The 26990-nt window shown below is 31.0% G+C and overlaps 3 protein-coding genes and 1 long non-coding RNA gene across 6 annotated transcripts; 3 read left to right on the top strand and 1 right to left on the bottom strand.

The window, feature by feature from the left end:
• LOC109332467 lies at positions 6647-7318 on the top strand. Its single transcript, XM_019567448.1, has 4 exons — positions 6647-6877; positions 6962-7168; positions 7252-7276; positions 7314-7318. Exons 1-4 carry the CDS (start codon positions 6668-6670, stop codon positions 7316-7318), a joined length of 447 nt encoding a protein of 148 aa, XP_019422993.1. The 5' UTR covers positions 6647-6667.
• On the top strand, positions 7322-7833 carry LOC109332735. Its single transcript, XR_002105934.1, has 3 exons — positions 7322-7351; positions 7434-7535; positions 7776-7833. It is a non-coding gene; the product is annotated as an uncharacterized LOC109332735 (long non-coding RNA).
• Positions 13934-18153, top strand: LOC109332383. Of its 2 annotated transcripts, none has more exons than XM_019567350.1 (8): positions 13934-14069; positions 14528-14694; positions 15009-15082; positions 15280-15624; positions 15859-16657; positions 16852-16925; positions 17030-17219; positions 17573-18153. In XM_019567350.1, exons 2-8 carry the CDS (start codon positions 14592-14594, stop codon positions 18133-18135), a joined length of 2148 nt encoding a protein of 715 aa, XP_019422895.1. In that variant the 5' UTR covers positions 13934-14069; positions 14528-14591; the 3' UTR covers positions 18136-18153. The 2 variants fall into 2 exon arrangements, with proteins under 2 accessions (XP_019422895.1, XP_019422896.1); XM_019567351.1 differs by having other exon boundaries at positions 13938-14069; positions 15280-15567; positions 15856-16657.
• On the bottom strand, positions 19503-24504 carry LOC109332165 (transcription factor EGL1-like). 2 transcript variants are annotated; one of them, XM_019567026.1, is made up of 8 exons: positions 24257-24504; positions 23157-23357; positions 22531-22627; positions 22348-22362; positions 21795-21851; positions 20757-21578; positions 20237-20680; positions 19503-19917 (listed from the first exon to the last, which is right to left on the bottom strand). In XM_019567026.1, exons 1-8 carry the CDS (start codon positions 24358-24360, stop codon positions 19846-19848), a joined length of 1812 nt encoding a protein of 603 aa, XP_019422571.1. In that variant the 5' UTR covers positions 24361-24504; the 3' UTR covers positions 19503-19845. The 2 variants fall into 2 exon arrangements, with proteins under 2 accessions (XP_019422571.1, XP_019422570.1); XM_019567025.1 differs by having other exon boundaries at positions 23112-23357.

Raw genomic sequence — 26990 nt, forward strand, 5'->3', positions numbered from 1 at the left:
TTTTAAGACTTTTATTATATGTCAAATTAGTTTCTTTCATATCTTACCGTAACATAACAAAAAATATATCAAAGCATTAAAACATGTTTATCATGTTGGATTTTATAAACTACAAAAAAATATGATTATAATTGGATTTTAGCAATTGGATCATGTTATATGGATCATATCAAAGCTTAGGATTCAGATACTAGAATGTAATGTACAAACAATTCTAATAAAATTTAAAATGGTAGACAACTCACAGAAACATAGACTATTAAAGTTTTTTAATATTTCCATAAAACAATTATTTTATAATGATTAAATATTTTTATTTTAATATCTTTTAGGACTTTTATTACATGTCATATTAGTTCCTTTTAAATCTTACCATAGCATATCAAGAAATATATCATAACATTAGAACATGTTTATCATGTTGAATTATATAAACTATCGAAAAAATATGATTATAATTGGATCATGTTATATGAATCGTGTTAAAGTTTATGTTTCAAATACTATAATCTAAAGTATAGACACTTCTCATAAAATTTGAAATCATTGGTGGTTCAAATAAATATAGATAAATCAAATTTTTCAATATTTCCATAAAAAATCTTGATTTATATTATTGAAATCTTTTACATTTTAGTATCTTTCAAGATTTTTATTAGTTAGTTTCTTCTATATCCTTACAATATCATAACACAAAATATATCATAGCATTAAAACATGTTTATCTTGATGGATTATATAAACAATCGAAAAGTATAAATTGGATCATGTTATATGAGTCCTGGTAAAGCTTATGATTCAAATACTTGAATATAAAGTATAGACAAATCTGATAAAATTTGAAATCGTAGACAATTCAGAGAAACGTAGACAAAATAATTTTTTCCACATTACCATAAAACACTTGTTTTATAATGATGAAATCTTTTCTATTTTAGTATCTTTTAAGACTTTTATTACATGCCATATTAGTTTCTTTTATATATTTACCATATCATAACAAGAAATATATCAAAGCATTAAAAGATGTTTAGCGTGTTGAATTATATAAATTATTGAAAAGTATTATTACAATTGGATTTGAGCAATTGGATCATGTTATATAAATCATATCAAAGATGATTAAGATGCTAGAATGAAATGTTGGAGAAATTACTCCATCCGAAATCCGATTAAATGCGGAAGTCCTTATGACTATGGTTTTGTTCCCATAACCTAATGTTCATGTCTATACATAAACCCGAATGGAACAACCATGGTCCAGACTGAAGAAACCCCAAATGAGTTCACGGTAAAGATGAAGAACATACCTTGTTGAGCCATTTCCGGAATCTCGAAGGTATGAGGGTGAGATGATCTTCCAGATGATAGAGCGCCAAATGGTTTTCCTTAGTTTCTCTCTGGAGGGGAATGAGAGAATGTACCTTAGTTTCTTGAGAGTGTGTTATGTTGTGTGTAGTGAGGAGAGACCCTATCCTTATCCTTGTGAGCCTTATGGATGAGTGGATAGTGTTATCACATCATGGATAACACTATTCTCATACTACTTTATTCTCCTCCACCTTTACACTTGAAAACTTGTTGCTCTACAAATGGGGACCATAACCCATAAAAGTAACCCCGTAGTGGTTACTACTTTAGTCGCAATAATTCTGATTCAGTCCCTTCATCAAATCAGAAATTGCCTGAAGGTATCTACACTTATAATTATTTCATGACACATATACCCTTAGACACCAAATAAATTAATTACTGAAGATCATTTTATATATTGGCTAATTACATAATGGTCATAACACAATCATAGAATTATATTTGTGACTCATAAATTGTCAGAAATTCTAACATGAAAAGTATAGACAATTTTCATAAAATTTGAAATTGTAGACAGTTCATAGAAACATAGACAATTTAATTTTTTCAAGATTTTCATAAAACACTTGTTTTATAATAATGAAAGCTTTTGCATTTTAGTATCTTTTAGGACTTTTATTACATATCATATTAGTTTTTTATATATATTACCATAGCATAACAAGAAATATATTATAGCCTTAAAATATGTTTATCGCGTTGGGTTATATAAACTATCAAAAATTATGATTATAATTGGATCAAGTTATTTGAGTTGTGTCAAAGCTTATGATTCAGATACTAAAATTTAAAATGTTACAATTCTGATAAAATTTGAAATGGTAGACAGTTAAGAGAAACATAGACTATTCAAAATTTTCAAGATTTCCATATAACACTTGTTTTATAATGATTAAATATTTTGCATTTTAGTATCTTTTAGACTTTTATTGCATTTCATAATAGTTTCTTTTATATATTACCATAGCATAACAAGAAATAGATTATAGCATTAAAACATGTTTATCATGTTGGGTTATATAAACTATCAAAAAGTGTGATTATAATCGGATCAGACCAATTGGATCGTGTCAAAGCTTATGATTCAAATACTAGAATGTAAAGTTAAACAACTCGTAAAACACTTCACCACCATTTGGCAGAAGCAATTTCATCTGATGCTTAACCATCTATTTGACAGAAACAAACCAATCATAATGGATGAAAGAGAGAAAAGAGATGGACCTTAATCTTGATCCTTATATGTTGCTTCAATGAGAAAAAATTACACACTAGAGTAATAAAGAAATGAGAAATAATTGGAGGGAATAGATGAAAGAATGTGTAGATTCTTATTGTCATTGAGAAAAAAATATTGGTTCCAAGCTACTAGACTGATCTTGAAACCTGAAACAACTAATTTCAAACCCCACAAAGGATTGCAAATAGCATCAGAACGCATCCAGAAGCAACAAGGAGAATCTAAGGCCTCCTCTGAGCAGCAAATGCACATGCAACCTTTCCTTCTGCACTTTCCGGATCTGAGGTTTGTGAAGTTACTCTCTGATGAAATGATGATGGAAGAATCTACTTTTCTCTCTTGCGGCTTCTTGCGTGTTGAAGTCTTTGACATACCATGTAAAACATGGTGGATTCCATGATGAGGATGATGAGGAGAAGAGAAAGTGAGAGAATCAGAATCTTGAATATAGTTCTTGAATTATCTTTGAAATAGAATGTATTGATCTTTGAAGGGAACTAATGTGCTTGTTGTTCTTGAACTCATCTTATGTAGCAAATTTTCCCTCAAGGTTATTGTAATATGAGCATGTCATGAGCCTCCAATATCACAAGTGCCTTATCTTAATGTAAAGATTGGGTCCCTGTCAAACTTAATAACACTCATAACTTTGTTGTTTTGTATCTATCTCTCTTACCCTCACATTTCCTTCTTTGTTTCCAAGACTTCATCTTTCTTGAATCTTGGAAGAATTGAGTCACAAGCGGAAGCGATTAAAAAATAATTATGCTATGATACCATGTTAAAATGGTAGTAGACATGAATAAGAGAGATTCTTGATGAACAAGAAATAATGAGAAAATGTTATTGAATTGAATTCCAAAGTTACATTGAATCATCAATATAAAGGGAAGAAAATACTAACTACTCTAACCAAATTAACTAACCGACTAACAAAAACTCAACTATTTTAACAATTAGATCAATTAGATCATGTTATATGGATCGTGTCAAAGCTTATGATTCAGATACTAGTATGTAAAGTATAGACAAATTTGATAAAATTCGAAATGGTAGACAACTCATAGAAACCTAGACAATTCAAATTTTTCAAGTTTTCCATACAACACTTGTTTTATAATGAATAAATCTTTTTCATTTTAGTATCTTTTAGGACTTTTATTACATGTCGTATTAGTTCCTTTTATATCTTTTCATATAACATAACAAGAAATATATCATAGCATTAAAACATGTTTATAATTGGATCAACTGGATCATATTGTATGAATCGTGTTAAATCATATGTTTCAAATACTACAAGACAATTCTAATATAATTTGAAATCGTAGATAGTTCAAAGAAACATAGACAAATCAAAATTTTCAAGATTTCCATAAAAAACTTGTTTTATAATTAGTGAAATCCTCACTACCAAAAATATGTAAGTTATCCACACTACATTTGCCATGTTTTTCAAAACCGTAGTTAAACTATTAGAAAAACGGAAAATTAGGTACACTTACTTTTCCTAGCCTAGCGGATTGTTAACCCTTTAACTTAAGCTACTAGGTTCAACACCCACTTATAGCAATTTTCATTTTAACTCGTTTTTTTCACTTTCACTCCCACTCTCCCTTGTTCACTTTTCTTTCTCTCTCGTTCACTTTTATTTCTCTCTCGTTCACTCTCCCCCTCGTTCATTTCTCTTTCTCTCTCCACCATCGATGTGAGCTCCATCGTCGCCATCGATGTGAGCTTCATCATCTCCATCGTTGTGAGCTCCACCATCGTCGTCACTGTGAGCTCTGTCATCACCGTCACTGTGAGCTATGTCATCACCGTCACTGTGAGCTTTGTCCTCCTATGAGCTTCATCCTCCACCGTTGTTCAACATTAGCTCAAATTGAAGCTTCTCATGAGGTTTGATTCACTTCAATTTTGAATAGAAATCCCTAATTTCATGATTCTTGTACTATAATCATAAATCATAATTCTCTAATTTCACTTTTTTTCTAAATATTCTACCGATTTCCAAAGTATGTAGAAAGCCTAACTTGTGAGTTTTTTTTTGTAAATCTCTGTTTAAGGAAATAATTTTCGCACATGCCATATTATATTTGATACTACTTTGGTTATTCTTGAGCTTTTTTAGGTGGAGGTTAGAGGGAATTGTTTGAGGTATGATTTTGATGTTGATCTAAGAATGTGAGATTGTTTGAGGTATGATCAGTTGTGCTTGTGCTGATTCTATGAGTACATTTTAGCCGTTGTTTGCTTTGGTAAGGGTAATGGATTTGTATGGTAATAAGCATGTTGTTTGTAGGATTTTATCTTCATGTTTGTGTCACTATGCTTTATGAGTTAGATTGAAATTTTATTAGGCTTAAGCAATAATTTTCATGTGTGTTGTATTATACTTGATATTATTTTTGTGATTCCGTAGTATTTTTAAGCGGAGGTTAGATGAAATTGTTGAGATTTGGTTTTGATAATAATATGAGGTTGTTCTGGTTTTGATGTTTATAACCTCATCTCAGAAAAAAGGAAGTCATTCGTCCTCACTGGTTATAATGGGAATAGACTCCATTGAGCCAGTTCTTATTCAAACTGATGAATACCAACTTATGATGTTATAGCCCATGCAACTCCATCACCATCAAAGCCACTGCCCTCTTACTTGACACTAGATACACCACTTAAGCTAGCTGACTACTATGCCAATGGATCTGGAGTATATGAGCTTGATGTTTATTATAAGAAGTCTTTGAATGTTAATGTCATGCATGGAGTTATTGTTGCAACTTGCAAGTGTTGACTAACATTAACTACTTTAACACCTTTGGTGGAGATCCTGTTTGTACAGTTGTAGGATTGGCTATTTTGAAAGTGATAGAGAAGGATAAGCTTCAAGAAAATGCATTTGCAGGATTCTATGAGTACCTTTCGTCCCTATACTTTTTATTAGTTAGTTATCACTTATGGGAGTTAGCCTCTTTTAATTGTTGCTTAGTAGTTGTAGTTGATACACTATGATAAGTATTATGTTAAGTATTAACAATATTAAAGCATGTTTTAATATTCCATATTGAATGGAAATATAGCAATTAGAGTCCCTCTACAACTATACATATTGATTATAGATAACTTGTTAAAGAGTGGCTTAGACCCCTTTTTGAGACCAAAACTTGGGATTCTGTAGTTGTTTGGAAATATTTGAATCACCCAACTAGGTATTCTTGTTGTTACACATTACCCTTTCCTTTTTTGTTTTGTTTTTTTATTTCTATTTTCATTAATTTGAAAATCTTGTGTTTGATGATTTGGACATATTTGTATGTGTAGGTATATTTAGTGGGTGAGTTGTTGTTGTAGTGAAGAAAACATTGAACAACATGTGATCAAGCCCAAAGAAGAAGAAATGGATGATGATGATCAATGTAACTTGGCTCCCAATCCCATTTGTAGGGACCCCCTATCTATTACCACTGTGCAAAGACTATACATGTGTTCTAAAACTGCAGAGCTTTTGAAATGGCATGGAAGGAGTTTGACAAAATGTATCCGGACTTTGCTTTAGATTCTCGTAATATACGGCTTGCATTAGCTACAGATGGTTTCAATCCATTTGGAACTTTAAGTTCTAATAATAGCATTTGGCCTGTGATGTTGTATGCTTACAATTATCCTCCATGGTACTGTATGAAGCAAACTTCTCTCATAATGTCGATGATAATTCCTGGTCCTAAGATGCCTGGCAATAGTATTGATGTTTACTTGCAGCCCCTAGTTTCAGAGTTACAAAAATTGTGGAAAGGAGTGGAAGCTTATGATTCCTCTACAAAAGAATCATTTCAAATGCGTGCATCATTGTTTTGTACTATTAGTGACTTCCCAGGTCTAGACAACTTATCTGGATGGAACACTCATACATCACTTGCTTGTCCATCATGTAATTTTGATACAGAGTCTAAATGGCTAAAGTTTGGCGGAAAATATTGCTTCATGGGACATCGTCGATATTTACCACTAGATCATAATTGAAACTCTTCAGGAGAAATTGAAACTCGAAAAATGCAAGCAATTCAGGTTTGGCATTTGGAAAAAACTAAAAAAGTTATTGTGGAACTCAATGGTTATGGACAAGGCAATGACAATGGCTCAAACTTACTTGTGAGGTTTCTTGGTAAACTAGCTCAAAACTCAACAATTTGTCCTATTTATGTTAAAAGATGGGATTGGATGTCAAAGGATAATAGATACCAACAATGGAAATATATTGAGGTAATTATTTAAAAAATTTGCAATTTTAATAATTTTTTCCTATTGTCATTGAAAATTGACTAGCGTATTTAATAATGTGTGAAGGAAAATTTTGAGTTTGATTATGTTGCTGGAGTCAAATGGGCTATGAGTACTCTAGGTGAAAGATGGAGGGCCTATAAATATAGGTTAAGGTGTAAGTATTTCTATCCTAATAAAAGTAAGGAAGACATACTTGCTAATCCTCCTCCAGGTTTAGATTGTGCTGATTGGACTGCATTTGTGCATCATTATAAGGAGGATAAGATGAAGGTAAACATTATGTTGTGAAGTATTTAATTTCTCCAAGACTTGTATTTTTTTAATATAATGACTACAATGTTTGGCAATTGTAGAAACAAAGTTTGGCGAACACTAGAAGTCGCAGGAATCTTAAAGTTTCTCATGTTGGTGGTAGTATGAGCTATGAGCAATGCAAGGAGAGGTCGTCAAATGGTAAGTTGTCCTAGGTAATTGTATTATTGTAAAGAATGAAGTTTTGTGAATGTAAAAACTTATGTTTCATTGGTTGTGTTAGGAGCTAAAATTGCAAAGACCTGTATGTCGTGGTGAGGTTGTTTTGTCAACTTTATTGAAGAAGGATGGAAGCTATGTAAGCGAAGAAGGAAAAACTCTAGCTGTAAGTAATTTAAAGTCTTTTCATACATGATGTGTTACATATGTCCTAAAAAGTGTATCATTTTTAGAACCATTTCCTAAGTTGTGAAATGGATAATGGTATGCAGTTAGTTAGGTAGGCAAACGCATAATATCATTTTGTCCTTTCTGATTCTATTGATGCAATTTTCCATTATAGGTTACTGCCATGCAATTTGCATTTTGCCACTATATAAATTATTAATTTCTTGTTATTTAATAGGATAAAATATCAGAGCATTTACCTCAAGATCAAAAAAATGTCACTACTTCAAGTGTTTGCTCATCCTAATGATGCAATTGGAAAAACCAAAAGCATATGGAGCTGAACATTCAGGTCGAGTGCATGGTTTGGGCACTGGTATTTGTCCCTCCAGTGTTTTTGGAACGTCTAGACATTTTACTGGTTTTTTGAATTCTAGTGGCTCTAGTCAACATGTTGAAGACTTGAAGAAATATGTAGAAACTTTGGAAGTAAAACTATCAGGGTATGCAGAGACCAAGGAGCAACTTGCACATACTCAGAATCGTTTGGCTACTCTTGAGAAGTTTCTAGTCGAAAAATTTGGTAGTGAGTTAACCACTTTCGCTCGTGATGTTCCACCATCTTAGATATGGTTTCTTAAAATTCATGAACTTATATGATCATAACATTTTGCATTTTGTGTTTATCAGCATTTTTTAATGTTAAACATTTGGTAATTGTATAAGATTCAATTTTCTAATTGTATAACACTTAATACTATTATTATTAGCTAGCAGATATTTATTTTTATTATAAATTTACCATTATATTATTGAAAATAAAGATTGTGAGACAATAACACATTGGAATCATGAGAGGAGTATGTACGAAAGTAACTTTAAATAAATTTAATTAGCCACAGATGGATTGTGGAAAAATAAGCAACTTAGCCACGGTTGTTGTGTGGCAAAATCAACAACTTAGCCACGGTTCGACTGTAGCTGAATTAAACAGACTGTGGCTAAATAAATGTTATCACATTTCACAGAAGTGTAGCAAAATAACACAATGACCGTGGCTAATTTTTAGCAACACCATTCCTTGCCACAACAACATTAAGTGTGACCACTCAATTTAGCTACGGTTTTTTTCCACTTTAGCTACGGTTTCAACCGTGGCTAACAGGAAGTTTTACTATACTGCCTTTTGAATTTTAGTATCTTTTAGAACTTTTATTACGTTTCATGTTAGTTTGTTTTACATATTCCCTTAGCATAACAACAAATATATTAGAGCATTAAAACATGTTTATCTTGTTGGATTATAAACTATCCAAAAATATGATTATAATTGGATTAGAGTAATTGGGTCATGTTATTTGAGTTGTGTCAAAGCATATGATTGAGATTTAAAATATTGATAATTCTGAAAAAAATTGAAATGGTAGACAGTTCAGAGAAACATAGACAATTCAAATTTTACAAGGTTTTCATAAAACACTTGTTTTATAATGATTAAATCTTTTATATTTTAGTATCTTTTAGAGTTTTATTACATATCATATTAGTTTCTTTTATATCTTACCATAGCAATAAATATATCATAGCATTTTAACTTGTTTATCATGTTGGATTATATAAACTATTAAAAAGTATGAATGTAATTGGATCAAAGCAGTTGGATCATGTTACAAGAATTGTGTCAATGCTTATGATTCAAATACTAAATCGTAAATAATTCAGATAAACATAGACAAATTAATTTTTTTTAAGATTTCCATAAAACACTTGTTTTATAATGATGAAATATTTTGCATTTTAGTATATTTTAAGACTTTTATTACATGTCATATTAGTGTCTTTTATATATTACATTATCATAACAAGAAATATATCTTTTACATTTTAGTATCTTTTAGGAATTTTATTACATGTTATATAAATTTCTTTTATATCTTACCATAGCATAACAAGAAATATATCACAACATTAAAACATTTTTGTCATGTTTGACTATGTTAACTATCGAAAAATATGATTATAATTGATTTAGAGCAATTGGAACATGTTATATGAATTATGTCAAAGCTTATAATTCAGATCCTAGAATGTAAAATACAAACAATTCTAATAAAATTTGAAATCGTAGACATTTTAGATAAACATACACAATTCAAAAGTTTGAAGATTTCCATAAAACACTTCAAATGTTCTATATCATTCCATTTTATAACTTGTTATAAAATTAGTTCTTCTTCTCCTTCTTTTAACATCGATAAAAAGATTAAAATACAAAGCAATTTAAAAATAGAGTGGAATATTTATATATTGTGAGTGTAAATATTTATACATAATCAATATAACATCTACTAATTATTTGTATTATTTTTTAAGAATCAACAATAATTAAATATGAATAGTAAATAGTATATTGACAGTGTTTGAAACTCATAATAAATACATAAATTTATTTTATCTTAAAAATAAAAGAACTAATAAATAACATGATATTTCATTCTTCTTTTTTTAAAAACCAATGGTGCAACTACACCAAAAAAAAATATATTCAAAGAAGAGTCAAGTACAAGATAAGAGGATGACAAGCTTACAAGTTCCTAAATCTCTAATTAGGTAATCCTAACTTATTCCTAGCAAATTACACTGATAAGAAGCTAGGGGTTTCATCCCACCGCAAGTTGGATCTATAGTGGATGCCATGAGTAGCTAGTTTGTCTTCACATGTGTTTTCTTCTCTCGAAATATGAGATATTTTGAAGCACATAGAAGATAGCATGATTTTGCAGAGGGGCCATTTGCTAAGCAATTGCCAAGGAACATTAGCCTTTTCCATAAAAATATCCACCACTATAGAGGAATCATATTCCGACCAAAGGGATGTCCAACCTTTTTTATAAGCCAATTTCACTACAGTTAGAGCAGACTAAAATTCTACATAGATGGCAAGTTGAATTCCCATGTAAATGACAAAATCACCTAAGAAGTTTCCACTGTGGTCCTTGATAATGTCATCACCACCTACCAAGCCTTGGGACCTATGAGCAGTACCATCAGTATTAACTTTGATCCAACCAATGAGAGGAGGCTGCCAAAGGATTTCACAAATTCTAGGAGCCTTGTAAATTACTTGACTCATACCCAACTTATACCCTAGAACAATTGAAAAATGATGTGTTTACACCAAGTTAAATTAAGTCAAGTTTTAAACTACTAATAACTTTTATATAAAATTGTTGCGACTCAATTTTCGGTCATGCGACCTCTTAGGAGTCAACACCATGTTTTTTGTAGTTAAAACATAGAAAACTTAATTTAATCCCAATTTATAATAAAATGGTGTTTTCAATCAGAGTTATCGATTCAAGAGTCGATTACGGATCAAAGAATGTATTAGCACTCGTCCATGTGTAGTTAAACGGTACCCTAACTAATCGCATGAATTAAATACTCTTGATTTATTTAAAATAAAATTGTTTAAAACAAAATATTTATTTTTTAATTCATGTCTGACAAGAATTAATTTTGCTCTTACATATCTCGATATGTTTTAGGAAATCAAAACTATATAGTTCTAGTAGAAAATTGTTTGTTGGTTTGTTTTAATTAAAATTTTAGAAATTATTCAAATTGATTAAAGAAGATTAATAGATGAAGAGCACATATTGGTCTATTACCCCCTATTCGCTTCGATAAATAATAGAGTTAGTACTAATGACCACAATTACTTCTCGACTCGAAAGGAAAGAAAGGTGCAACATTAGTCATAATCTTGCTATCGAATATCCTTAAAACATTTTATTTGTTAAAATTTAACATTATTAATTATAATTATTTTTATTAGTTGTTAATATTATTAATTACTACTATTCAAAATGTAATTACTTCTTCTAATGGAAGTACAAAGAGGTTACTTCCATTTAAAAATTACAACTTTGATATCTTATACAAAATGAGTAAAAAATCTGATTGGTATAAAATATGGGATTGAATGCAAATATGATTTTTTATGATAGGACAGAGAGCTTATTATTACAAGAGAATAAAGTTTTTCCTTACATTAGAAGATAATCTATCTCTTAAATTTATTGATTGTTTAACATATGTCTTATTTTACTTCTCTCAAGAAGTTTTCATTTTAAAATATATTATAAAAGAAAAATAAGACATATGTCAAACAATCAATGGATTAAGGAGATAAGTTATCTTCTGGTATGAAGATATATATTTCATTCTCTTATTACGATGCATAAAACTTGATTTCCATTTCTAAGATGCAAATGTCTATTGTTAATGCCAAAACAGTGGTTTATTTATTAATTAGGACTATTATTTTTGTTTATTTGGTTGTGTAAGAGAAACAAATCACCATTATTTATAAAAAATAAATAAATAAATGTTATACGAAAATAATAAGAAATATAATGAGGGCCGTTACCTGGTGTGGAAAACTGGAAATGCATAAATTCCAAGAAGGGAAAAAGGCTTTTTTACTTGATTTTTTTAGATGATTGTGTGTGGAAGATTTCGGGATTGTTGTATGTATTTAAAAATGTTGGATTAAGTTGAGTTTTTGAGGTTTAAAAATATGATGTAATTGGTTGATTATGGTTATCTTTTCGGATGAAGATTTTTGCGAATGGATGATGGATGATTTTCTCAATACCTTGGCTTTTGATTTTTCTGTTTTCTAAATTACCATTTTCTGTGTATTTATAAGTGCATTTAGCCTCCTACTTATAGCAATGTATTTGGACATATACTAATAGGATGTGAATCTCTCAATTGAGAAAGTTTAAGGGTAAAATTTCTTTCCACATAAATTAGTTTTTTGTTTTAATTCAAATTCAAATATTTTGATTACTAGTTAAATATGGTGATTTTTAGATAGTGGTGTTCTCTAGTTCTTCTTTATTAATGATCAATCCTCAAATTTGGTCCTTGTTGTTTGGTGTTGTCTATTATGTGGTCATCATTATTGTTAATATGATTATGTCCATGATAGTTAAACTTGAAGATAACTTATGTAATGGATAGTTAAACATTATTTGATTATGTCGATAATAGTTAATTCTGTCATAAATGATTAAGTGTTATTGTCTTATAGCATTTGAAGATTGCAGTTATCATTATTGGTCTAGAGCATTTGTTCCATCTACCTTAGATTATCTTCATCGTAACTATCGTTTTATCTTCTTCATTGCAGATTTCGTCAATGTTTGCACTCCTTGAAACTATATTTGGTAGAGTCCATGTAATTATTCTAATCACTTTTCTTTCTGAAGGAGTTATTTGTAACAAATTTAAATCTTAAAAACATAACAAGCTTTATTTTGAGGGCAGTATTAGAATTTATGAAAGTGTATTATAATATCTTAAATTATATTATAGATAATATCTAGATATTATAGACATATAGATATAATATCTCATATTATGGTGATTATATCTTAGATTTGTTTTGAATATCTTAAAAGATTTTTTAAGATTGAGATTAATTTATTTTATCTTTTATAATTTATTTCCTTATTTAATTAGAAATCTAGTATTAATATGACAATAGCAATGTTCTCTTATGCAAAAAAAATCCATAAAACTAAAAAACTCATTATGGTTGTCAACCAGAGGTTAATAGCTCAAATCTTGAAAAACAATATTTTTCGTCCATAAAAGATTATTACATCTAATCTCCTCATATCCCACGAGTTATGCATCAAGCCGTCTTTTTTTTTTCTTTCTGAACTTGACATAAGTCAATAAATGATCCAATGACCATTTTGATTTTTGACTAAGCCATGTACTAACCTACCTATATCATGTTTTAACTTCACTGCCAAATGCAATAATAAAACAAAGTTCAAGGGTCATTTGGGTGTTCCTTATATTACATGATTGAAAGGAAAATATACATATAAGATGGAACAAGAATCTATGAAAATGACAACATTTCATACATTTTGAGACACCATGATAATCATAGAGTTGGGCTCAACAAAATATTAGGTTGATAGTATGAAGCATTTAATTTAACAACATAAGATAACAAACACTTACCCTATAAGAAATAAAGACAAAATACTATTATATGGTGAAAAAATATATATGTATAAAATAAGATATATAAGTCCATGTGTAACATTAATGATTTGGAGTTACATGTGGATCTTATAGGTAGATAGAGATATGGGAAATCAAACTAAGCAAAGTTACCTTCAATTTAAAGCTTTCATCAACCACATGTTATTTTACAATTTCTAAGTCATTGTCATATTATTAAATGTCCCAATCCTAATCTCATTAACTATATGTATATATATATATATTATATTACATACATGTAACATAACCCATTTTTCTTGTTTTTTTCTTGTTCATGTGTTCCTTCCATCATTATTTTTTCTGTGTTCACATGTTTATATTTAATCTGCATGATTCTGGAGCAACTTGATGCAATTATTTAAGAAATGCACTGGTTCTTGTATTTACAATCTTTAGTTATTTTCCTACATCAGTTTTGGGCTCATAAATCAGAATACAGGTACATGTTTTTTTTATTAGACTAGAAATTATTATATGGTCCTAGACTAATCGATACAAGTAGTATTTTAAAAGAAGAGCGGTCACATATAATTCGAAGTTGTAACTATGGCTAGATTCTAGAAAATGTTCTGTAGTTTAATATTTAGAGTCGTATTTCACTCCAATTGTCTGTAACATAATCATAATGATGCGGCCGCATCAGGTTGTAATGCAACCGCATCAGGCTGTATTTGGGCTATACCAAGCCACATCGGACTACATCGAATTCAAAAATATTTTTTTAATTACAACATAATTCACACCATAATGACTGGAATCCGCATCACAACGGCTACAATAATCACAATCGTAGTAACCACAACCACACATTGTAGATCATTGTATGAAGCTCAGCATGGTTAGTTATTTCTCATTTACAAGGACTAACCTTTTTCTCTTATGTTTGTGCTTGAACAGATTATTTTGGACCTGCTTTTCACAGTTGTTAATAGCTGGAAACTAAGTAGCTTTTCTCTTCATCATGGCAAGAAAATCTCCTTCTGTGGCTAACACAGGATGCACATGGCCAATGTGTAGAATCTTCAATTTTAGTGATAATCATTCCAAAACAAGATTAGTTTCAGGTATGAAGCATTTGAATACACATGCCAATGGTAATAGTTCTTGAATTTTTCTCATTTAAAAGGCTTAGTAATAGAATTTAAAGGTTATTGCAATTATATCTTCCTATACTAACTAGTCGTATTTTTATCGAAAGTTGTTACACGCAACAACCGAAAACAACAGCCAAGCTTTAATCTCATAAGTTGGGAACTAAAATATATATGCTATCGACTAGCCGTATTTTTAACCATGAAAGTTGTTACACGGATTGGATAAAATTTAATTTTCTGAAGCTCAGGAAACTATATGCCTACAATTTGGAATTGTTTCTTAGCTGCAGGAAATGGAAACTTGAGAAGTAGCTCAGATCTGATTGGCACAGTTGATGAGAAGTACCCTAACATTGGTGTAAGTTCTTAACAAACATAGAACTAGGAACTTTTAGAATCAAAGTATACAATCACTAAGCTATATCAAAATCATAATACTTTATATTGAGAATCTAGTGACTAGTTTGATGAAAAATATGCAGCAAATACTAGTGTCACCACTTCTTCCACCCTATTGTAGTAGATAGCAATATGATGGAGAAATTTTGACTACAGGTAAGTTCCGGAAGAAGATATTTAAGCTGTAAAAGTATCAGCAATGTGAAGAATGATCAAGTAACAGATCCGAGAAACGAAGTAACGGAGATGATAATTGATCAGAGATTTGCCAATAAAAAATTTCTAGGCAAAGATGGAGCAGGATATCAACCAGATGAATTGTTGGATGCTGTACAGATTTTATATTCAAACAAGGAACTTTTCCTAAAACTCCTCAAGGATCCAAATTCTGTGTTAGTAAAACAGATTCATGAGTTACCAAGTTCACAAGTGAAAAAACCATATCAGCTAAAGCAAAAAAGAATAACCAGATTGAATAAATTTCTAACTAGTAATGTTATGGTATAGCATTATCTTATCCTAAGATTTAGTTATTTTAATCTAATTTAAACATATCTTTAGTTTTGTTTTATCATTTTAGCATGAAATAATGCTCTATAATGTTAGACAATGTTGAAATCCATTTTAAGTCCTTTGATAAGATATGATTCAAGCATATTCAAATAGAATAGTGGTTTTGAAGCATAGCATAATTAATGTGCACTTTTTACTAACACTTGCTTTGGTTTTCCACAGGCTTTTTCTCATAGTAGCTTCAGTCATAATGTGCAACATGTAAAGCCTTCAAATCTTAAGTTCGGCCGAATAAAGAGAAAGTCGAGGTACGTCGTGAAAGTAAGGAGAGAAAAACAGCAGCAGAGGACAACTAATGGAGTGCCTTATAGATTTACATGTGGCTGCCATGGCATTGAAGATGGTAAGAAAGTAAATGAATTGAAAATTGCTGGAAGAAGTTCACCGAATTGTGTCCATTCTAGTACTAAAAAAGGGTTGAATTCATATCTTGATTGGAGAAAGAAAGACAAGCTTAACAAGGTGAATGATTCTGAATTATGTACAAGACATGAAGAAGTTGCTTCATTTGGTGAAAGTAGTAGCAATAGTAGGAACACGGATAATCCACTCAACCCTTCTGAGCAAGATATATTGAAGAATTTACATGTTGAAGGTAGTAAGAGTCTATCTGAGATGTTAAACTTCGGAGTTGAGGAATTTAAACGGCGCACAAACTCTCTAGGAAGAACAAGTCCTCTTCCTGATTTTAAGTCCTTTCGAAGCTTGCCGAGGCACTGCGAGCATGATTCTGTTACTGAAGGGATGAAAAATGATCACCAAGTTCTCATCAGAACCAAGTTGGGGCTTCGGAAAGAAGGAGAAAATAGTTTCTTTAGTTCTTCGGGACAGAAAACTAATGACCAACCAGAGGCTATTGTTAAGATACCTAGTCAAAGTTCACAAATTTTTGATTCAGATATTAGCATCAGAAAGAGTCCTCATGGCCACAATATACATACACATTATGATATTACTAGAGGTATGTTATAACTAAACTTTTCAAGCTTCTAGATACATAGAAATTGGTAAATATTTGTCTATTTAATCCATCCAATTCTTTGCATGTTCTGAATTGAAAATGTTTATGAAATCTTGTTACAATATCCTTAAGAACTTTGGATATGGATATGTTTATGAAAATTGTTAGTGATATGGATATGTTTTCTGAACTAGGTAGTGGATTTAAGGACACTCCTACTCAGAACTTTGACATAAACAATGCACTTGGAGGAAATGGAACTATTCTGGTATATTATTCTTTGACATAGATCCTTCTATCTTTTACATTTATCAAATATTCCTATCTTTTTTTTAATCCTCATTGTGAATAATGAAATTTGGAGTTTATTAGGATTCATATCCAAAGAGCCATATTTTCTCATTTTCATCAGAAGTTGCATCATCAAGCCCTTCACCAAGTCAAAGAATAGAAGACAACATTAACATGAGAAATAAAATAGAACACCCTAGTACTGAACCTGTTGTTAAGAATTTTACTAAGGAAGTTGTCACAAACTCAAAAATGACCCTACATAAACCAGGTATGCTTTTAAATCTAGAGATACTCAAATTTCTTTTTCTTATTTATTTTAGAGTGAATACCACTTTTGTCCTTAAAAAATTTCGTGTGTACCAATTTGGTCCCCGAAAAAGTAAAAGTTCAAACTAGTACTCAAATATCACAAATGTAAGTCAAAATAGTCTTTATCATTAGCCATAAAAGATGCTAAAAATGACCAATTTGACTCACATTTGATATTTTTAGCGACCATTTTGGATTGTTCAACTTTTCAGGAACCAAATTGGTACACTCAAAAATTTTGAAAGACGAAAGTGGGTATTTACTCTGTATTTTATTGTTAGGCCATATTGACACAGTTTAGTACTTATACAGATAAGTCACCAGTGATCCATTTTGAAGACCTTATGAGACCCTCTTTGGATCTAACAAACAATCTAACCTCCTCTAAGGACATCTTAGACTATGTAATGGAAATTATTCATTCTTTAAGCCTAAAATGTGATGAACTCTTTATGAAATGTGAATCATCTAACCAAATGCTGGACCTATCTACCTTTGATGAACTGAATAGATTATTAACTAGCCAACTTTCTAGCAACAAAATTCTGCTTCATTGTGTCATTGAAACTCTCATAGAGGTGTACAAAAACAATGGTTTCCCACCAAAAAGACTAGATATACAAGCATATATTGTAAACATAGTTATGGTTAAAGAGATTGCAGCACTTATTAACTTGCACTATGTACCTCATCCATCACCAATAACTGTAGAACAGCTTGTTGAAAAGGACTTTGCAAAATGTGGGTCATGGCTAAATATCAAAGTTGGCATAGAAGACATTATGATAGAAGTGGAGGAAGATGTTCTTGAAAAAATGGTATTGGAGATTGTATCTGAGATGGATATAAGAAGCATAATACATTGTAACCAATGATTTTTTTGTTTCTTGTTGAATAAATTATTAATTTTCTCACCAAGTAGTTTTTCCTTGAGATTAAAGATTCATAGTGATGTTGAAAAGAGAGTTGGCTGATAGAGAACCACAAATTGATTATTGCATACAAATATAACGAGTTCGAACGAACAAGAAAGAATTTTATTCTCAGATATTGCTCCTATGGTGAAGTAAAAGTTGATTCAAACCTAAGTAAAATAACACTAGAAACAGCAGAAAGAGAAAGAAGGTCAAATAAAAGTTATTTTTAGGACCACCAAACATTTATATGATTGTTTCACCAGAAAAAATTAAGGGGTCCAATAGCTGAGATAAAAAATTGTAAACATTTTTTTTTCATACTACTCTTCTGACACATAATCAGATGGTAAAAGTTAAATGTTGTGAAAAATGCTGTAAAACTTATTATGTGCACATTACTTGCCTTCCTATGCATATTTTTGCACCAAACCATTGATATTTATTTTTAACCAAGAGATCAAAAATATTTGCTTGGATTGGAATAACATGATATCACTTAGCAACTGTTTCATGCCATTGATAATGCAGAGCTTTTATATTTTACAGTAAACAACACCTTTTTACATTATTAAAGTATATGTTAAATTTATTTGACCATATATAGTTTATATCTTAAATACAATATGTTCTTTGAAATGGATCTGTCACAAGAGATCAAATTACTGCTTTGACTACAGAATATAAAAAGACATAAAAATATTATAAACTTATAATACTGTTAACTTAATTTGACCAAGACTAAGCACCTCAATAAAAGAGAATTGACTATGTACATTTATAAATGCATGATAAGCAACCTCAATCAATAAATAAATAGATAAATGCATGGTAAGCAACCTATTCTGGCCGTATACTACACAAAAAGGATCTTGATTTGATTCAGAACTGATTCTGTTTTTCTGCAGATTCATTGAGTATCTCATATCTACATGCATATCACAAATCACAAGAATAATGTAGCTTGTGCTCTAAGAATATTAGGTTGGTGGATGAATCCTTAAGCAAAAAGTGGGTACTATTCTTGACACCAAAACTTGTAGACCAATCCAGTGACCAGTTTTTTAATATATATTTTAGGGAAATGTGTATACAAAGAATATAAAAATATAGTAAAGGTGACCCAATTCACTAAGCTCCTACTTAGTGGGTTCTGGAGAAGTTAAATGTATGCAGCCTTACTTCCGCAAGCGGAGAGGCTGCTTCCAGGATTAACATATAGTAAAAAAAGAGTAAAAAAATTTGGTGTACATATCATTGCTGCAGAAGTAAAATAATCTAGGAAAAGCATCTTGATGAGTTCATTTTTTATATCATATGCTGCTTGAAAGAAATGCATCTTCCCTAATGATTTTATTGGTAACAAATGTAGAATCCTTGTTAATATAGCCATTGGTCTAGTTGCTAGTAGCATTACACAAAATCTACTCAACTAAGCCTATTTTCCCATTTACAAATTATAACTACTTGGACAGAAGTTCATTTTACAAGTAACAAAAGCAAGAAGTTATAGAAAGCAAAAAAAAAACTATATATACCCTTTCATTGGAAGTCTTCAGAAAGTTATGCAGCAACTTGTACTTGTGACTCCATCAATTGAAATGAATTCTCTATGTTACATAGCAGTGGCAGGAACTAAACTGAATATCCCCATGGTTTTTGATAGAAGAATCAAGACTTGGGAGCCACTCTTTGGAGTGTTTGTTTGATCTTTTTTGCTGATGCAATAGTTGGTCCCTGGAACTGCACATAAATACCAAATTTAGGATAATAAGACCGGTAGTGTAAAAGGGCGGCCCAGTGCACGAGGATCCCACTTAATAGGGTCTGAGGAGGATAGATGTACGCGGCCTTACTCCACAAGTGGAGAGGCTGTTCCCAGGATTTGAAATCCATTACCTCATGGCCACTACGTAACAACCTCACCGTTGTGCCAAGCTCACCCTCTTATGTTCAGTTGAATACACAATAAATGCATGAGTATAAGAAACTAAAATGCATAACATAACTAGTTATGTTCTGTTGAATACACAAAACTAAAAGGGCATATCCAAGTTCTCACCTTAGATTTAATTTTCAGATAAACATTCCCATCAGCTTCTGTTGACTGAACTGAATTAAGATCTAAATTGAGAGAGCTAACTGCTTCTATAATTTCTAGCACCCTTCCTTGTCTACAAAGGCTCTTCATTTCTATTACAACTTCATTGCCACTCACACTGACAGTGACATCATTAGCAGAGCTACCTTTAAAAGCATCCGAATTAATCTCGACGTGTGCCGCATCGATATCACAAACCTTCCTCTTTTTACCCAATGGCTTCTTGCCATTAGTATCAATTTTGTTGAAATAATTATCAGAAGTCCTCTCCACCATATCTTGAGGTGATCTTTTAGTTCTAGCCTCTATATCTATTATATCCCTTTGAGCTTCTAATTCTCTTATCCTTTTCTCGATTTTTCTAAGGTATTCTATTGCATCATCAAGTATTGAAACCTTGTCATCCTACAAGAATAAGCACATAATTAAATCTAGTAGTGACACTTAAGTGAACATATCTCATAAGTGGAATATAAATTACCTTACTAATTGAAGGGACCATTGATCTAAGGGTTAAAAACCTTTCATTTAGTTTTGCTCTTCTCCTTCTTTCGGACAAAACATGGTTCGTGCCGTTTTCATCTACGTCCGGTCTTGTTCCATCTTTATAGTCATTATCTTCTTGAGACTCAAGCAACCCCTCCAAGTGCATCTGAGGAACTTCAAACAATACTTTCTTCAATAAATTTTGCGACTTTCCTGCTCTTGGCCTTCGGCAATCGATTGGCTCTCCTTTCTTCCAACTGACAAAGCTCGATTCCTGATGAAAATTTTGGAAACGTGTTCCCATAGTTAACTGGTCTGAGCTTTTTAGAAGGGTAGAAAGAACACTCTGATAACGCCAATCGTCGCTTTGAGGATCCACTAAGGTCATTTTCGGGTTATTGAACTTCTGAAGGTCTTCGGCATAATGGTCATTAGTATTTTCGCCATTGGCAACCGAAGCGATCTTCTCAGGACTAACAAAAGTTTGAGATATACAGTCACTAGAATGCATGGAGTTATGAACACAATTGCTTAATTCATCATCCATAACTTGCCAGGTTTCAACCATCAATGCTTCTTCTGCTGGTTGATTAGCTTGTAACGCATCTGAAATATTCGGAGAGGTTGTGTTGATTACTTCATTTCCTACTTCTGCAGTTGATTTAACATTATAAGCATTTTGACCAAATGCTGCGCACTCAACATCTTCGTCGTTTCTCGTGTTCAATGTAGGTCCTGCCTTTTTAGAAACATCGACTTCCAGAATATTCAAGAAGGAAGTTCTGATCTGTTGAATAAGACTAAGATCTTCTTGCACCTTCACAAAAATAAATACAATACAAGCAACACAGTTTATGACGGGGGAATAACAGAAAAGTAATAAAGGGCGGCCCAATACACGAGGCTCCCACTTAGATGGTCTGGGGAAGGTAGATATATGCAGCCTTACCTCCACAAGCGAAGAACTCGTGACCTCGTGATGTGGGAATAACATAGAAGTAATATTGAAGTTAAATCAAGACGAACAACTTACAAGATCAGTTGTACCGAGCTCAATAACCCCTTCCATAAATGGAAAGCACACCACTGTCTGAAAATTGAGATGAAGGAAACAAAAATTACACAGTGCACTGATTAGATTTCACATATTAAATTTGGAACATTTTAGTTTTGCTGATCACAATAGAGTATAGTCTTATATATGCAATGTCTAAATCCCTTGTTTTGTAGAAAACTACATCAATGGTTTATTGTGATAAGCTACTGCTACCATTTCAGAAACTACAATTTTACTGGTCATATATGTGAATTGTCATGAATCAAGGTTGAATGTTACCAAATTTGTTGTGTTGTTTTATCTTATCCCTATTCTCTTTTAGTATTTAATTCCTAACAATTACTAAGATATATACTGCTACATCAGTGCCTATACCAATCATTGTACTGATAGAGTGATTACAAAAGCAAGAATAGTTTCTAGTGCAACTAAATTTCTTTGCACTATATTTGATAGCACAAGTTGATTATTAATAACTAGGTGTGTATATAATACATGTAAATCTGAGTAATGAAAAATCAGATGGTACCTGAATGGATGCACTCTGAGCATGAGAAAAGACAGTTATTCCAAGTGTGGTTGAGGAACAAAAACCAAAACATTAGACATATATTCCACAATTTATGTCAATTTAAGCATGGTATATAGATAAAACAACATATTAATCAAGAGCAGAAGCAAGAACAAGCCAAATCAAGAAACAGAATCCTACCTTAGCGAGCAGAGAGCGACTAAAAAGTATACAATCGGTAGAATGCGCATTGCACAACCAAATAGGCCGGTCATTCGCTAGAGTTCTTCCAGGTAACCTGCAAAGTAGAAGCATACATAGATCTAAGGATACCTAAGATTAAGACACACTTAAGGCTAAACTATCCCTAGCATGAGAAATAGAGAGATATTAGAATGGGTAGACTTAACTCAACTCAAAAATTAATTCACAGGGTGAGCGTTATCTAAGCCTTATAAGCAATGACTCGACCATATTCTCATGAGATGTGGAACCCCAAGACTAGACGTACCCCTCCATGCCCAGGAGCGGACATCTAGAGCTTGAACTTTGCAGGACTCGACATTTATGGGTGGTCCATCGGGATTGTTAGGCTCTGATATCATATTAGAATAGCTAAACCTAACTCAACCCAAAAGCTAACTCATAGAGTGAGGGTTGTCTAAGCCTTATAAGCAACGGTTCCATCATACTTTCGCCGATCTTGTTAAGATAAGACAATTATGTTGTCCAAAACATAAGAAACACACACACAAAAAAGGTGAAAGTGAGAGAATATTTACCCTTGGCCAATGTTGAATACAAAGGACATGCAAACCAAATAATACCACTCAGTATCAGTGAGATCTTCAGGGGGAAGTGTTGCTGAAGGCTTTTTAGTTGTTTCTGTAGTTTTGAGGGATCTGAATAGCTCTCTAAGTTGCTCACTCCTCTGCAACCCAATTTGGTCAGAATTAAGTTCTAATCCTTGATTTGTTTTCCTTGTCTTAATGTCTCCATTGTAATATCCTTCTCCCCAGCTCAAGACCCTGGTCAAAAATGGATTTTAGATCTTAGCAATAACCATATAAGCTATAGTACCAGAAAATCTAACAGTAAATTCAGTTTTTAGTTAACATATAATACTTCATGCACATAACTTGGGTGTATATCATCTCAAGTGAGGCAAAGGTGGCAGAATCAGAGTGTATGTGTGGGGAGAAAACTGCCTATGTGCTTGATTCTATACATAGTCTACCTAAGTTCGGATAAAAGGTGAAGATTATTTTAGACACTCAACAAGATACGTAAAACTTTGTCGAATCTCTATGATATAATCAACGATGTGATCACACTAGACAAAATAGAATTATGAATGAATACATAAGATAGAAAGTTAGGATAGCTCATATTATACAGAAGATGGTATAATCCCGTCTTAGTTGGTTTGAGCATGTGCGAAGGAGCTCATTAGAAGTTATAATAAAGAAGGTAGACTAAATGGAGGTTAGTCCACTGTCTACAGGTAGAGGAAGATTAATAAAAACCATAGGCGAAACGATTACGAAAAATCTAGACATTAATAATTCGTTCGATCCATATTGTCAACCCCTGCTAATAGGACTAAGTCTTAGTTGTTGTTATATGACTAAGTAGAATTAATAATTCTTAGTTAACTATTAGCATTAGAAATTATTTTCTATCAATATAAACAAAACTAAACAAGCAAAAGATGCATTCTGTGAATCTGAGTTTAGTCACCCATAATCCATATTATCTGGAACAATATAGATTTGAAGCAGAATTACTTAAATATCAAAACCAATACAAAACTAGAAAAATAAAGTCATAACATTCCAGGTACTGAAATAAAATTATAAAACATATGAAACAATAAAATGCAAAATCACAATCTAGAGCTAAATAACATGAATGAAACAATTAGTACCTTGGGTTGGTATCTGAACCAGACCAGAATATTGCATAGATCCACTGTATGCTCCTCACAGCCAAACAAAGTTGTCTCTTCATATTCTCTGTAACCATTTCCATAACCTTGTTGTTACAGACCAATGGTCACAACTATTCATATGGATCCAAGTTTCATGATGAAGACAAAAATTCATTAACACCCATGTTTTGTTTCCATGATTTAAGAATGTCTTGTTCCAAAAACATATTGTAGTATGAAAAGTAGGATATGTTGAACTAGTACTTAGTAGTTACTAGATTGAGAAAGCAAAACAAGTATTATTTGTGTTCCAAAGTTGAAAAGGTAAATGTAGCAGTAGATGTTGACTATAGAGTTAAATAGTTGTCAACATGTAGTAATATCCAATAGGGTCACACTGTACAGGTATGCTCATAAATATATAAACAAGTTGATCAGAGATTTTCACTCAAATTCATGCTTCACTTTATTATATTACAAAATAATGTATGCACAAGATCATCTCCCGTGGTTCGGACCGTTTTGCCCGTGCCTATGTCCACAATATTTTAAGCGGACACGAGCATATCCAGATTATCTTAATAGATAAAATGACACGTTTTGCCTGCAAAAAATTGCATGCTATGTGGATTGGCCCACAAGTTTAGCCCGTTTTGCCATCTATAATTTTCAACTATGTAGAGAAAAAATTGCAATTTGCCAAAAGTTTAATCAATTGTAACTAAAAAATGACGTCATTTCATTTTATACTTTCTTTGTTTTTCTACGTAACTCCTCTGAAAATGAGTGTGACTCGCCTTGGTCTAGTGTCATTAGATCTCAATTATCTAACTAAGCCAAAAGTGAAAGGATCTATGGAAGCAAAATTTGTTAGGAAGAGGAATCATGTATACGAAAAGAAATTAGATTGTTGTTATATTATCTAGTATCAAAATTTTATTCTAATACCTACCTATGAATTAAATATAAATGGTAAATAATATGTCAATAATATAAAACTTACTTATATTATCAGTATATACCTATTAAATTCATTTTGAAAAGGTAAATACCAAGATATATAAATTGTATAAAATGATGAATATTTTTTCTTAAATTGGTTTATAAACATAAGTTTACTTGCCAATCACCTATAAAAAAACATTGTTGTATTTAATTTTTATTTATATCACATGGAATACTATTACACTTAACAAAACTTATCATTTGCCGTAAACAATTACATTTTTTAATATGGTCCTAAAATTATTTTTACTCTAGTTCGTCCATAAAAATAAAATCACCAAACCAACATTGTAGATTTTCTTCCTAAAATAATTTAGTCCCTCAGAATTAATCTTGAACAAATTTGGTTGAAGTAAATTTTTCAATTACAAATTTGTTCTACAAAAGAAACTATAAACATTATATAGTAACTTTACTACCGTAGGGATCAAATTGTCCTATATATAAAAAAATCTTCAGAAACTATTTCATAACTTTTTTTTTCCTTAATGACCCAATTCATTAAACAATTGTTTTCTATCTTACTGCTACATTTTATTTTTATATTCCAATGACTGATTCGTCCCAACAATTAACTATTTTACTCTTATAAATTAGTTGTTAATTTTTTAATTCACGCATGGTAAATTGTTAATCTTTAAATATGTTTTAAATTTTATTAATACGTTACTTTTTAGCTTTCAAAGTTTTTGCTTGTACCATTTTCATACTTGAAAAAACTAAAAAACCTTAAAATGATGTTCAAAGATTTTAAATATTAGTTCAATTATATTTTTAACTTTTAGTTTTCTGAAACAAAAATTGGTATTTATTAAAAATTATTGTCCGGGTCAACTTGTTTGAATGGGGCGATGGAAATTGACACATGTGATTGAACATATCACACGTGAGTTTATGACTTGCTTCAATTTTCAGACGTCACTTATTTTGTTACTGTTATTATATTATCTATTATTCATTAATTATTATTGTTTTTCTTAAATAGTTCAAATAATGATAAATAATATAGTAATTGTGTATAAATATTTATATTAATAGTGTATAAATATTATACTCTTTTCAGAATAACAACATTCTTACATTTTGAATGTACTATTAAAATTGTTTATTTTTATAGACTTTTGAATTTTGTATAGGTATTGATTATGTCAACAATTTCATGCACTTCCCGCTATGTTGGACTTGGTTTAGTGTTACCCAATTCACCATTCAAAATTTGTAAACAAAAAACAAATCAGGTTACTAGAAATAATGCACCAATATAAATCTTATATATTCATTATTATTTTTATACCAACAAGAAATAATCATCTCGTTAAAAACTAAATTAACAAATAAGTTATTAAAATATTTAATAAGATATTTATTTTTTATTAGCGACAAAAATAATTATATAGAAGATTTATATTCCGAACATGTCTCATACCTCATATTAGTAATAGCATTGCAAATTTACAACATGGATTATAATATGATAAAAAAAATTATATACTCTTATTGTAAGTGTTTTTACTTTTTATATTGTTTGTGAATCATTTAACATTTATTTTTAATTATCATTTTACTTTTAAATATATGTAATATAAATGAATGATCGATGAAAATGAATATAAAATTTTACACTAACAATATACAAAAATTACATTCATTTACTATTACTATGTATTAAGATTTTAAAACTATGTTATATATAGTAGATGTATCACTGGTCGATATCCTCATAAAT

The sequence above is a fragment of the Lupinus angustifolius genome, chromosome LG18, assembly GCF_001865875.1.
Source record: "Lupinus angustifolius cultivar Tanjil chromosome LG18, LupAngTanjil_v1.0, whole genome shotgun sequence".
Lineage (NCBI taxonomy): Eukaryota > Viridiplantae > Streptophyta > Magnoliopsida > Fabales > Fabaceae > Lupinus > Lupinus angustifolius.